The sequence below is a fragment of the Narcine bancroftii genome, chromosome 9 (genome assembly GCF_036971445.1).
Source record: "Narcine bancroftii isolate sNarBan1 chromosome 9, sNarBan1.hap1, whole genome shotgun sequence".
Lineage (NCBI taxonomy): Eukaryota > Metazoa > Chordata > Chondrichthyes > Torpediniformes > Narcinidae > Narcine > Narcine bancroftii.
Window position 1 is genome coordinate 15,073,335 of NC_091477.1, and position 15,097 is coordinate 15,088,431.

At 39.6% G+C, this 15,097-nt stretch overlaps 1 protein-coding gene across 1 annotated transcript in view; it reads left to right on the forward strand.

Annotated features, from left to right (window-relative positions):
- Window positions 1-2,662: 2,662 nt before the first annotated feature.
- The window catches only part of tenm2a (teneurin transmembrane protein 2a), a 767,339-nt gene continuing 754,904 nt past the window's right edge, over window positions 2,663-15,097 (forward strand). The window contains exon 1 of the mRNA XM_069898186.1: window positions 2,663-3,020. Coding sequence (XP_069754287.1) covers window positions 2,795-3,020 — 226 coding nt within the window. The 5' untranslated portion in view covers window positions 2,663-2,794. The remainder of the gene's footprint in view (window positions 3,021-15,097) is intronic.

The following is a 15,097-nucleotide window of genomic DNA, read 5'->3' on the forward strand; positions in this document are numbered from 1 at the left end:
ACCAATCAGCTGGCAGATGAATGTCCGGCCTCGGTTGATTGCCTGCCCAACCACCAGTGTGATGTTCGTGCTCGTGTGTTCCTAGAGGAGGAGCACCTAGTGTCCAAGGGTACAATGTTGGAACCACAGGGGCTTGAGTGTGTTCTGGCTAATAACGATGGCAGTATCTCAGTGGTTGTGGCACTAGTCTTGCAAACCGGGGTCGCGGGTTCATTTCTCGCTAGGCTTCATTTCTGTGAGAGACACTTGACAAAGTGGCAAATCTCTGTCTTCCTTACAGTAGACAGAGTTAAAGAATTCCGTGTAGGTTACATTCTAAGTGTAGTATTACGTGAAAATCATGGAACCTTTACCTTTTACGATTTGAATGTGCAGTGTGTAACTCACACAGTAATGTTGCATTTAAGGTGTTTTGTAGCATTATGAGTCTTGTTTGGCTGAACTGCAACCTAAAGCAAATAGTGACTGAAGTGAATGATGGGGACTGACTTCCTCTGGCAGAGTCTCCTTATCCATCAATCCTGGACTGTAACCTTTATGATACTCACAAGCTTGAATGACAGCCATTGTTGCTTGCGTCAAAAGCGATACAGTCTTTTGTTCCTTTTTCTCCCTTATCCCCACTCAACATATCCCTTACCCTCCTTTATGGCCTTTTTTTTATCTTCTCTGTACCTTCTCATTTCCCAAAATCTTTGTCAGCTTCTGTCACATTTATTTCAGTTTGTTTACATTTCTTTATCTATTAACTTCTGTTATTTGTTTACATGTGCGCATTGTATACTTTTTTTTGTATTAATTTTGCCTCATGCAGGAAAAAGGATCCCAGGGTTGTATGTGATATCATGTATGTTCTCTGACAATAAATCTAAATCTGATTTACAGGTAATAAACAAAAGGTTTAATATTCTTCTTAGAGTCCATCATACATATTGCTTTATGGTGTGTTGCATAAGGTTAAATTGTTCCTTTATACCAAGCTTGAACATAACATCTAATCACTTTGAAGTGAGGTTAACCATTCCATTTCCATCTTCAGTTTTGCCACTAACACCACCATAGAGACCTAGGTGTCAAATTATGATGAGACGGAATGCAGGAAAGAGATTTGAAGTCTAGTGACATGATTCTAAAATAACAACCTGTCTCTCAATGTCAGTAGCTTGAAGGAGTTGACCATTGATTTCAGTCCAAACTTTGTCCACATAAATGGTGCTGAAATATCAGGCTCTTGAACCTCCCCTTGACACAGGGGCCGCTCCAACACAACAAAAGGACTATCCATGTCACTTTTTAGCCCCTTTCACACTTGCGTTCTGTGTCCTTGGATAGAAATGGGGGTTTGGCTTTTCACACTTGACCACTTCTAACTGGGGCAATGAATGCTTTCACACTTGTGAGAAGCCATCCCCGGGGTTAGGACTGTTCTACCTTCTACTGGTGATGTCATGATGCATTGAGTGATGGTGGACCTGCCCTAAATCCTGATCAATGTATTATGAACTTATAGTTGAACAAAATTAATCGTGCCTAATTGGAACATAATTAAGCTTTATGTACTGCAGGGTATGAGCTCTTCAGCCCATGTTGTTGTTGTGTCGACTTATATAAACCATTATAAGGGACAGTGGAAAATTGGTAGCAATAAATAGCAATAGCGGACAATTTTTAAACAGGGTCAGAAAGTTGGTAGAGCTATAGCACTCAATTTATACAGTGTTGGAAAGTTTGTAGTGCTATCATGTACAATTTATATAGTGTGGGAAAGTTTATAGTGCTATCATGTGCAATTTATATAGTGTGGGAAAGTTTGTTGTGCTATCATGTACAATTTATATAGCGTGGGAAAGTTTGTAGTGCTATCATGTACAATTTATACAGTGTGGGAAAGTTTGTAGCGCTATCATGTACAATTTATACAGTGTGGGAAAGTTGGTAGTGCTATCGCGTACAAGCTATAAATACCGTGGGAAAAACCAATGGCGGAGCTGCCCTCCCAGAATTCCATGCGGCAGAGAAAGGGCTGTCTACCAGGCTACATACATGGAACATTCATAAAGGGGTTTCTCTGCCACACGGCAACTTTCCCATGCCAAAGTTTTATATTTTCACTTTAATCTTTTCTTCCTGCACTCACGCAAAACTTGGGTCATTTCAGTCCCACAATGCAATTACCCGTTTCACACTTGCCTGATTGCAACACAAGCATCTGCAGGCGCCATGGGTTTGTACTAGAGGTCGAGGCTGTCAATCCCCGACGTGAGATGTCGTCATCTGATGGCGGCGTTGAGCTGATTTTGCTTTCACACAAGACACTTTAAAGGCTGAATGGAGGTTAATTGCTGGGCTCACTTGCAAGTGTGAAAGGGGCTATTGTCTCTTTTTAATTCAATTCAGTAAACTTTTTTTTAATATAATTTCTTTCTTACAAAGTGCCTGCTTAGCTGCAGCAAGTAAGAATTTTGATTAATTTGAAACAATGTATATGACAATTTATCAAAACTGTCATCATTATCATTCAGAAATATCAACACTGTTTTCACGGAAAGTGATGCAGCCTGATCTGTCGGGTTCAGCTGATGTTGACTTGGTGAGGTCAGAAACCATTGTTAAGTATTTATTGCCAGTCATTAGTGAACTGTCACATTATGGTCAATGTGCTCAGTGTATAAATCGTTGTTATTTCCCAGAACCTGTTTCCAGTAGTTCTATGCTATCTTTGTATTTTATTTCAGTATACCTTGAGCTGAAGATCTTTTCAAGTACGACCATCAGAAGCAGTCCGTTGTAAAGAATGGATGTCAAAGACCGCAGGCACCGCTCCTTGACACGTGGAAGGTGCGTGAAGGAGTGTCGGTATACAAGCTCCTCACTGGATAGCGAAGAGTGCAGGGTGCCTACTCAGAAATCCTACAGCTCAAGTGAGACCCTTAAAGCATACGATCATGATTCCAGACTACATTATGGGACTCGTGTCACAGAATTGGTCCACAGGGAATCAGATGAATTCTCCAGGCAAGGTAAAAGTGATTGAGTTTTTTTTAATATTGTAATTGGAGAAAAATTAAATATCAGAGACAAGCAAAGTCTCATGCAGTTCTTCAAAGTTCATCATACATCCTTAATTCATCACCAACCAGACTGAAATTTAATGAAGATCTTACAGAGACAGCAATCTAAAAAGAGTAATTCTGCTTCATGGAACTGATTATCAGGAAATTATTCTGCATAAATGCAAGTAAAAGTTTGGAGTTATATATTTGTTTATCTATCTCCAAGGGAAAATGTGTGACAATTGAACAATAAGCAGTATTTTTAAAGGGTGGAGTATTTAGAAGAAGAATGTGCATGAGGAATTTGCCTCATATCGTGAACTGGTGTTAGAAATTAAATGGAGAGGATTTCTACATTTCTGCTAACCTTGCTCCAGTCTGGACCAATCTTCCCAATGTAGCAAAAGTCTTTAAATTCAAAAAGTTGAGGAAAGACGAGATGAGACAGCATATTTACAATGCTTGTTAAGTGGCTATCCCGCATCGGACTTGTCAGTCACCAACGAGCCTGCAGCAGACGTGGACATACCCCACCATAAATCTTCGTCTGCGAAGCCATGCCAAAGATCTCACACACACAACCAGGAGTTTAAAAGCACTCCTCTGCCTTTGTGCAGGGACATGGTTCAGCAATCAATTAGCATGAAAATAGACATTTGAGCAGACTTATTTGTTTGCCAATGAACTCTGTCTTTAGCAGGAAAGTTTATTTTCATTCAAATACAAGTAAATTGAAAGAGAGAATTTCTTTCTGGTGAGGCTGAGTTCTGAACTGGGCCTGATATTGAGCTCGGTGAAACACGGTAGGTTGCAGACACTGGGATTAATGTAAAAAAAGACACCGAAATTCTGGAGGAACTCAGCTTGTGTTTTTAGCATCTTGAGGAGACAAAAGGCACTTTTGCGCAGCTGCTGAAGAAACTTCAGGAAATGTTCTGCTCCGGAAATGTCAAGATGGAATTTATTATGTAAGTTCCATCCTGTATTTTTTTTTGCCCCACTGGGACCCTTACGTATTTTAACGGAGCGGCTGCAGTGTAAACTGACCGCAGCCACTCCGTAAGAATACAATTTTAAAATGTCAAGATGGAATTTATTATGTAAGCTCCATCCTGTATTTTTTTTTCCCCACTGGGACCCTTACGTATTTTAACGGAGCGGCTGCAGTGTAAACTGACCGCAGCCACTCCGTAAGAATACAATGTTAAAATGTCAAGATGGAATTTATTATGTAAGTTCCATCCTGTATTTTTTTTTCCCCCACTGGGACCCCTACATATTTTTACGGAGCGGCTGCAGTGTAAACTGACAGCAGCCACTCCGTAAGAATACAATGTTCCCCCTCTGACCAACTCCGTAACACAGGAAGGCTGTGTAAAGGTGCTCTAAAAGTAATTCTATGCAAATGACCACATTAGGACACACAGGGTGCTAATTCCAACGTTTCAGTGCAAAAATACTTAAAAATGTATTGCCAACATTTTGGGCCTGAGCCCTTCTTCAAGGAAAAATAAGAAGCGGAATATATCAGAAAGTCTCAGAATTCAAACAATGGGAGAGGAATGCAGACCAACAAAAGATGTTAATTGGATGTGATAAGGGGCTGGATAGAATTAATCACGTCTGTGTGAAAGGCGACAGGGAATGAAGAGAGACGGGGAAGCAGAGGGTGGGGGGAGGGTGGGATTGATGAAAGCCAAACAAGTCAATATTAATGCCATCTAGTTGGAGGATGCCCAGTTGGAAGATGAGGCATTGTTCCTCCAATTTATGGTGTGGTCTCAGTCTGACAGTACATGAAACCGTGGACAAACATGTGGGTGAGGAAATAGGATGGAGAATTGAAATGGGTGGCCACCAGGAGATCCACGCTATTGCGGCAGACAGAGATGAGGTGATGAACAAAGTGATCTCCCAATCTGCGTCCAGTCTCTCTAATGTAGAAGAGACCACAGAGGGAGCAATGAATTCAATAGATAACTCTTGCAGATTCATAAGTGAAATGTTGCTTTACTTGGAAGGACTGTTTAGGGCCCAGAATGGTGTTGAGGGAGGAGGTGAGGGCAAAACTGGAGCATCTCCTGTGGTCAAGGAGGTAGATCCCAAGGGAAAATTGGTGGGGAGGGAGGAGCGGACAAGGGAGTCATGGAGGGAGCTGTCCCTGCAGACAGCAGAGAGGGGAATATGTCTCTGGTGGTGGGAACATGTAGGAGGTGGTGAAAATGGCAGAGGAAGTGGTGTTGGATGCAGACGCTGGTCGGGTGGTAGGTGAGGACAAAACGAATCTTGTTCTTGTTGCACGTGGTGGTGGAGGGGTCCATGGCAGATGTGTGGGTAATGGAGGATATGCAGGTGAATGCTGAGTTGATGGTGGTAGAGAGAAAGCTATATTGTTTGAAGAAGGAGAACAACTCTGATGATCTGGCATGGAAATTCTCATCCTGGGTGCAAGATGCGAAGAAGATGGAGGAATTGAAAGGATGGAATGAAATCCTTACAGGGGACAGGGTTGGAAGAGGTGTAGACTAGTTAGCTGTGGGAGTTGGTGGGTTTATAGAAGATAACTGTCAAAAGTTTGTCTCCTGAGATGGAGATAGAAAAGGAGAATGTTGCTAGAAATGGACCAAGTGAATTTGAGGTCGGGATGGAAGTTGACAGCAAAGTGGGTGAAGGCAATGAGTTCATCATGGGTATAAGAGGAAGCACCAAAGTAGTCATCAGTGCAGCAGAAGAAGATTTGAGGGACCTTGCCTGTGTAGGCTTGTAGCGTGGATTGCTCCACATAGCCAACAAAAAGGCAGGCATAGCTGGGGACCATGAAGGTACCAATGGCTGCCCCTTTAACTTGGAGAAAGTGCAATGAGCCAAAGGAGAAATTATTGAGGGTGAGGACAAGCTCTGCCAGCTGGAGGAGGATGTGGTGGAAGGGGACTGGTTGGTTCTATTGTCCAGAAATAAACAAAGTGGAGTGGAGGTGTTTAGGGATTGGATATCCTTGGTAAATATGAGGCGATCGAGTTGAGGGAACTTAATATTGAGCTCTTCTTCTTCTCTCTGTTACTTAGGCAAGTAGTCCTTAACTTCATCACTCCTCTTCCTCCTGCACACTCCTTCTGACTTTTTACATTCCAGTTGCTGATGCGACATCAGCTGCCTCCAAACACCTCACCCACTCCAATGCACATTCTCCACTCACTCCACCCCAACCTCACTGTGAAATCCACAGACAAGGGAAATTCTGTTATGGTCTGACAGACTGACCTCTGCCTTGCAGAGGATAGACAACTGCTTTTGGACATCTTCTCATGCCTATATCTGGAACATAACCCTACAAATGAATATCAGAACATTGTCTCCCTGCCTGACAAAGATCTCATCACTTCAGGAGATCTCCATCTCCTCCTCCTCTCGACTTTTGATCCACTCAGGTCCTCTCACGTGCACGCTTCTTTCGAAGCCCTCTACCTCCAGCCTCCTCTTCCCCAGTTTTTTTTTTTTCTTCTCTGTCTGGTTCCATGTGCCTCTTGCCCACACTGGGTTCTCTTCTCATTTCTGTTCTGTTCCTATCGACTATCATCCCTCCTTCATCACCTTCAGTTCTATCAGGTTCCATAATCTACAGTCCTTTGTTGTATTCATGTATCACCTTGCAACCCCTGTTTCTTTCTCTACGTCCCTATCTCATGGCCCCATCAGCACCTCCCCATCTTTGACCTATTGCATGCTGCCTCTTGCCTCATCCCACCTCCTTACCTCTTTGTACCTCTTCTGTTCTGCTCTCAGTCTTGACACAGGATCTTGACTTAAATGTCAGCCATGCTCTTGCCTCGACTGATGTTACCTGACCCACTGAGGTCCTCCTGCAATTTTTTTTTAAATTTCACTTCAGATTTCAGCATCTGCAGACTCTTGTGCCTCTGGACGACTTCTTATGCAAAACCAAAATGTACGTGATCATTGTTGATCGCTATGTGAAAATTTTGAGACACCTTAGTGAATGGAGTACAGATTCTTGGAAAAACCATTTAAAAATTGTCATATTTGCAAGGATGCGGAGGATGATCTCTGTTCTAATTTATTTCTCTTTCGCCCCTTAAACAACTTCTCAAACTGATCATGGACTAGATGTAGTGTGTCTAATTTCATTCCCGGTACCAGGGTCTTGTTGTTTACATTTCCCACCTTTCTGAAACTTTTTATCATGTCAGAAGCCACTCCCAACTCTGTAGCAGAATTGTTGAAAAACTTGTATTTTAATAGTGCACCTAATGCTGCATTAAGACCAAGCTCGCAATGGTCTGTAAGCAATTCGAGAGCAGTTCAGTAGCTGAGCAAACTGCTCTCTTTCCCGTTAGATTCCACTGCCTTTCTTAGCAAAAAAAAATGAAGAAAGCAACGAGAAAGGTGATTGGAAGCAAAGCATCAATTATTAAATTTCTATTAAGGACAAGGAAATAATGGGAAGTCTGTGTTTGCAGATCTGTTGGCAGGCAGAACAGGTGAACTTGCAGAAATTCAATTTGTAATGGGATAAATTATCATTCTCTGGGGTTTCTTTGTGCAAACTATTCCCAATGGTATAGTGAAAAACTTGATTTTAAAAAAATCTGTGAGATATGTTTGCATGTCCATCGTCTTATTTCTATGAATAGCAGACTTATGCACCAAAGTTATTTGAATATTGTATCAAAAGAAACAGGAGAATTTTTAGCGTTTATATCATTTCAGATGCATAAATCTGTGTTTTCAATGTCTGTACCTAGCTTTAGCCAAGGAAGGCTTGTATAAATCCAGTATGGAAAAGGTGCAAGAGGCTGAACATAGGATTGCTTTAAGTAATTAGGCCCAGTTGCCATTCTCAACAAGAAACACGGAAAAGGGATTCCTTTGTTCGTTCAATGCCATTCATAAAACCAAAAATTGCTCGAAAACGTAAACAGTTAATTTCAAATTTTATGCTTTCAGATTGTGAGGCAATAGAACGGATGATGTTAATCATCCAGAATGATGAACCATTTAGAAAAAGGGCCAATGTCCAAATATGAAACATTCAACCTCAAACAAACATTGACTGACATTTTATATCTAATGGATAGTCAGAGCATGAATGATGCCTCATGGAATATTTTTTTTCTGGCTGTTGTGTATTAGAACTTTTGGAAGATTGGTTAAGTATCATTTACCATTCGCATGTAGTGTTATATCTTCAGGGTTCAGCAAGGAACTAATGTGACTTTCATTTAAAGGCAACGTTTGTCGTTGCACTAAAGAAAAAGACACTTTTAAGAATAGACGGACTGAGTATCTTTGGTCTTTTTTTTTAAAGTATTTAAAAAAAGCTTTATCATCTTGCTGTAATGTATGATAATTTCCTAAAGATTTAGAATTTTGCTTTCAGTTATGTCTACAATAGAATTGGTTGAATAAAGTCTCAAATTGTAATACAAGATTAAAAAAAAACTTTATATTATATTCCACCAAGCAATTTGGTGCCCAGAAGGGACTGAATGTCAACTTTGTTAGTTTTAGTTCTTTGTTTTCGTTTGCATCTCGGCACAAGCAATCTGATTTGTATTTATGACAATCAACGTCTAATTGCTCATGGGTGTTCATTGCTTACATTTTTTTGTTCTGAATCTGGGAAACAGCAACATGGGAAAGCCTCATTACAACCTTGTGTTTGAGAGCCATCTTAAATAAAATATGAGGACATATCAAGTTACAAAAGATAAGTTGCAGGGTAGTTAGGAATAGTGAGATTCATGATTCACTGTGGTTTCCTGCAGCTTGCTTAATTGCCTTAGGGGGTTCGATGGAAATTTCCCCAGAGTTTTTTTTTCTTAAATTGGCCACCTTTTTTTTTGCCTCTCCCTGGAGAATGCATGGCTGGGAGGTTTGCTGGAAGTTATTGATGCTGTATTGTTACTGCACTACATCTGGATAAGGAAGGTTTTAAGGACTGAACATTATTTTCTGTTCTTTGAGTACCTTCATATGAATTACTGCAGAGGGAACCATTTTTAAAATACTTTGCCCATGACAGGTTAATTTTCCTACTTTTTAATAATGAAGTATATATTCCGTTTCGCTATCCTTCATCTTCTTTTGACAGAGATCATTTTTTCTACTGAAAGCTCCAACAGGGTCCTTACTTTCAGCTCTCCATGGACAGCTATTAAGGACAGATCAAATGCCAGGCAGAGCAATGCATTGTTATTTGCCTTCTGCCTACCACAAGAAAACCTTGTTATCCGAATAACAAGGTTGAGATTGGGGCAGAAATGCAAAATGCTGGAGAAACTCAGCTGGTCAAAGTGTGTCCTTTACATAGCAAAGGTAAAAACACATAACCGGATGCAGTAAGTCTATCCTGTGGATATACAAGTGAAGTGTTGCATCACTTTGAAGGCCTGTTTGGGGCCCTGGACCATTGTGAGGGAGGAGGTGTGCCCACCTTTGCAACCCCCCTTCCCCCCCCCCCCCATCCATTTGTTTAGACACTCAACGACATTCTTTCATACCTTGATGAAGGGCTCAAGCCCAAAACGTCAGTTATGTATGTTATGCATCTTGTATTTTTACTTCAACCATGGTGTCTACAGATTTTGTTGATTTACTTGAGATTGGGGCATGTGGTGTGGAAAAAAAATGTAAACGCTTGATGCAATATGGCAAACTTTTCTTCCTGTTTAAAACATTCAGTCTCCCACAAATTAATTAACATTAGGGAGTTAGCTGTTATTTACCCATCCCCTCTAATCCATTTAATCAATGTGTTTTCCTGTTTCCAAAAGAAGTTTGATGTCTAAACCCCTGTATGCGTTCAAATGACAGTGTTTCCATTTTCTTTGTTGCTTTCTCCTTGTGTTCCCACTTCTTTTTCCTTTCAATGTTTTTTTTCTTTTATAAATAGCAAATCATACTTAGTTTTCTTGAATATTGGAAAGTTACAGGCATAGGTTTACCTTGTTCTTTTGGCACTGATCATCTTGTCTGCATTTCACCATTTGAACATTTGACTTTTTTCAGGTATTGCTAGTATTCTACAACATCCTTATTTCAAGCATGTTCCCTATTTTCGGCATATAGATTTAACACTCGCATTTGTTACTAGCAGTTCCAGCACTTGATAAAATATTTTCATTTCTGCTGAACTCTGAACACCACTAAACTTAAAAAAAAAAAAAATCCCTGTAAAATATAAATTAAAGTGTGGGAACCAATTGTTTTACATAGTCTTCCTCATAGAATGCCCATAGTGTTTTATATTCATTGGAGTACATTTTACTCTGAACTGTGTTCAATATTTTAATGTGTGATGTATAGTAGCCAGTTGGCTCACACCAAACTCACATGAGAATATAATACTGACCACGTGTCCTGGTTTGGTGGTGTTGTTTTATAATTAATATTGGCTGGGCCACAGAGATAATGCCCATGCTCTTCTTTGAGATAATATAATGTGATTATTTGCAACCAAGCTGAGTGGAAAAACAATGACCTTGGTTTAGAATCTCTCTTGGAGGTTGACACCTCTACTGCTTTTTTTTTAACCTGGATCTATGAAATGCAGTGGACCACAGAACCAAGATGGCAAGGCAAAAGTCCTCCCCAAGTTGTAACCGGTGATGATCTATCATTGTTGTATTTCAGGGAGATCTGAATATAATTTGTAATCCACAAGAACACTGCAGCAGTTGCTCTGAAAGGAAATTATCCATTATGTGATGAGGGAGAAATTAGATTGAATCAAATTTTTAGACTGTATTTTATTTTGCTTCATGCTGATGTCATGCCTGACATTAAAAAAATATTTCTGTTAAGGCTGTGTTATCGTGGATGAGGAGGAGGGCAGAAGACCATGCAATACAGATATTGCATTTAATTATCTTAAATATCTTATGGAGAGAAATCACATTTAATAACTCATTGACACTCAACTCAACTCTTTTTATATTTTCCCTTTTGAGGTTTAAAAATGGAGAGGCACAAACTAGCAACATTTATAATAGGAATGCTGTTGGAAAGAAGAAAGGCATTATTGCATACATTATATTTTCAGAAGATTTTTCTGAGGTTTATGGAGAGAGAATTTTTTGGTCCCACACAGCCAATGTTTTTGAATATTTTAATATGAGATTTCACATCCAAAGTACAGAGAACCTATGGATAGATGTTGAAATTCTCAAAGATACACTACACTTACCAACATGGCCTGTTTCCGCTCTGTAAATGGTTATATGGTTATATGGAAGACTACTTCTATATGAAGCAAAGGGTTAGAATTGCCTTGTCATCTTTATTCATTGTTTTCTTAATATCTTGTGCTTCTATTTAAAGTTTGCATCAGTTCTGATGCTGGTCATAAATTTCCTGTAAATTCTACACCTTTTTCCAACTTCATGAAATTCATAAATGGCTAGTCTGTGGATAGGAATATGGTGGCTCAGGAATGTTATAAAGATGAATGTCTAATTGAATGGATCACACAACATGAGTTTGAAAACAACTATGGGCAAATAGAAGATTTTAAATTCAAATAATTGAATAAGTTGTGAATTTCTTGAAATAAACCTGGCCTGAGAAATGAGGACCTTATCTATCAAATTTACATATAATGGCATTTGTTTCACTATCTAAGTTAAAGGAGGAAATCAGCACCCTGCCCCCCAACCCCTGCCACCAGCGTGGTCTGGCCAAAATATGAAACTCAGACTCATAAGTGTGATTGATGAGATGCTCCAATGTAATTGGTTCTTAATTGCTCTCTGAATGTGTTAATAAGTCAGGCATGCAGGGATGGACAGTTGAATGCTATAAAAACAGACAGAAAAGCTGGAGGAACACAACTGGTCTTGCAACATCATAGGACATTTCAAGCCTGATCGCTTCTTCCAGGAATAAGCAAAGAACAGGAAGGCATCAGAATAAAGACTGTAGACTTGCTTGGAGAGTCCAAACCAATAAAGGTGTTAATTAGATATGATAACTGGAGAGGAGAAAAATGATTTTGACTCTGTGAAAGGAGAGAGGGAAAAGGGAGGGGGAGGGGTGGAAAGGCCACAGATGGAAGAAGAAAGGGGGTGGGGGCCCTGACAGAAACCAGAGAAGTCGATGTTACTGCCATCCAGATGGAAGATGATTACTGTTCTTCTATTTTGCGGGTGGTCACAGTCGAGCAGTCCCTAAGACCATGGACAGACATGTTGCAAGGTAATGCGATGGGAATTGAAATGGGTGGCCACTGAGAGGTCCATGGTATCGTGGCAAAATGAGCCGAGGTGCTCAACCAAGCGATCGCCCAGTCCGATGAATGCTGGTCGCCTCACATGAGTTAATAACAAAAGACAAAGCTTCCCCAGACACATATTTGTTAGTCTGAGGTGATAAAATTGTGTTATTCAAAATCCTTCAAAAGCATGGTATTCACTGCCATTGTGTTCTAAGGTGCTGGTTGTTTTATTAATTGTCTGTAATTATAGCCATATAACAATTACAGCACAGAAACAGGCCAATTTGGCCCTTCTAGTCTGCACTGATCCAAGTACCCTCCTCTAATCCCACTTACCAGCACTCTCTGCCCATATCTCTCCATCTCCCTCCCATCCATATATTTATCCAACTCTTTCTTAAATGACAAAATTGACCCTGCCTCCACCACCTTTCCTGGAAGCCCATTCCACATAGTAACCATTCTCTGAGTAAATCTGTGAAAGATTCTTTGTGATCTGTTAAGATAAAATTAATTAATATTTTCTATGGATTTTTAAAATTGATTATTTTTATATTTAAATAATCAAGAGTTTGATGAAAAGGAGAATGCCTGCATTGACCAGTAAAATCACCATTACCCGGAATTCAATCAGCTGGCCGTCTCAAACAACCGCCGAAAAAAAATAAATAAAAAGGTAAAAAATAAAAAAAGTTTAAAATTGGCATCCCCTAGCAGTTAATTTGCCAATCCACTCAACACGTAATCTCAAGCCACTGGCAAATTCACTTATCCAGCATCTTCCAATCCCCTAGGTGCCAGATACTGGGGTTTTATTGTAAATAGTCCCTGTCTCAGCCCAAAATCCATAAACATAAATTAGATTTTCCAATGCGACACAATCCATATTGGTAAATGGAGAAGAATTTTTTTCATGCTTAAACCCCAGCTACTTTATGCCACGCTGCCACTCTGGGTGAATGGAGTCAGGGATTTTGGATGTGTCCACTTCCACCAACAGAGTTTACGTTAAAACACGGGAATGGGATAATGGCCAATTAATCTGTTTCAAGTAATGATGAGTCAATAGATATTTGGGATTTGTCCATCTGTAATTCACTTTCCATTCATGGAGTATGCAAAATACCAAACCATCAGGAGGCTATTTCAGAACTGTATCCATCTGCTGTAACACGTACATTTTTGGGAGATTTGTGGCATTTTTTTTCCTTTGATTAAAATAATCATTAATGTTAGACTTAAATAATTTGCATCCAAAAAAAAAAAAAATCCTCTCCAGACTTTGAGACCAATTTTTGGAATGTGGCATGTCTGTTGTCATCAAGAGGATTGGTGTATTTTGGTTTATCCCCCTCTGCTTATTTCTCACTCAATTTGTGTTAATTGGCTGTGATAACAAGACCTGCTCTCAGGTGCAATTAAAGTTTTTACTTTCAATTTGACTTCTGATTTCCCACCACATCCACAACTATTTATATATTCATAATTTGAAGCAGGCCCATATCTGTCTTATATAAGTTGTATTTTTTTATATTAAAATGCGGTTGCATTTCACAACTTGTGAACTGGCCACTGGCTGTTTATTTCACACTCTCTCCATTTGTGATCACCTGTAAGTTGGAATATTTACTCCCACTCAGCCCTGCGTGACTGGTTTTTGGCAGGCAGCCAGACAGTAAAATAATCAAAAGAAAGCAAGATAATGGAGACATCAAACCAGTTTAAGCCACATGAAGTATAATATATATATATAATCAATTGTTTTCTGGATGAGGCTCATGCTGGCTTTGGTGGAGAGGTAAGGAACGTATCTCAGCAAAACTGAAGCGGAAACATCCTTTTGCAACAACAAATATTTTCTGAGCTTCCTCTGCAGATTTAAGACCCATGTCTTGTCTTCGCATTAACATTAAAAATATGCAGTATAAATTGGATTTTGAGGTTCAAACTGTGGGTGAAATAAAACAGGGTGAAACTCCTCTATTTTGATTCACACAAGTGTCAAGTTTGGGTCTTGGTTCCAACTTCAGATTACATTTATACCACATGTAAAGTACGTGATGTTGGAAAGAGATTGCATTATAATTGCAAGCAATGGTGTGAAGCAAAAACACTTTGCACCAATGCTCCACCTGTAATGTAAACACTTTATAAGATAGAAGGGCTGATCTCAACTCATGAAAAGCATCTCAGCAGGCTGCAGTGTGGTACAAATTAATCTGTTCTGTTGCTATTTGGTGGGCAGACCAACAGCAAGTTGGCGCATGCTAAAATTATACAATCACAGTGAAGTTTAAATGAACTGATTGGTGTTCAAGTGATTATCTTTGGCCTAAGGCGTGCTGATGTCTTGGTTTTACGGTGCTTGTGTGCATTTGCACTGTCAATCACAATCCACAAATGACTGCTTATTCAACTATGAAAGCACCAGAGAAAATGTTTGGTGGATTATCGCAAGTCCACTGAGTTAATTCTGACTCTGATCCAGACATTTTTGTTTAATAAGTCCAACTTGTAGCACTTAGATTTACCGAACATTGTTAACATGGGAAAATGTCCCACTTTGCTTCACAGAAGTATAATCAAAAAAAAAATTGAAATGAAGCCAAAGGAGATATTTGAAGGCAAGAGCTAGGTTTTAAGGAGGATTTTAAATAAAGAAAGTTGGAGAAGAGATGGAAATTAAGATCTGTGGTTGAAGGAACAGCTCCCAATGAAGGACAAAGGGAAAGGGGATTATAAAATATGCCAAATGTGGAGGAACATAAATTTCTCAAAGAGATCTATTTCCAGTAAAAAAATACAGAGAAAG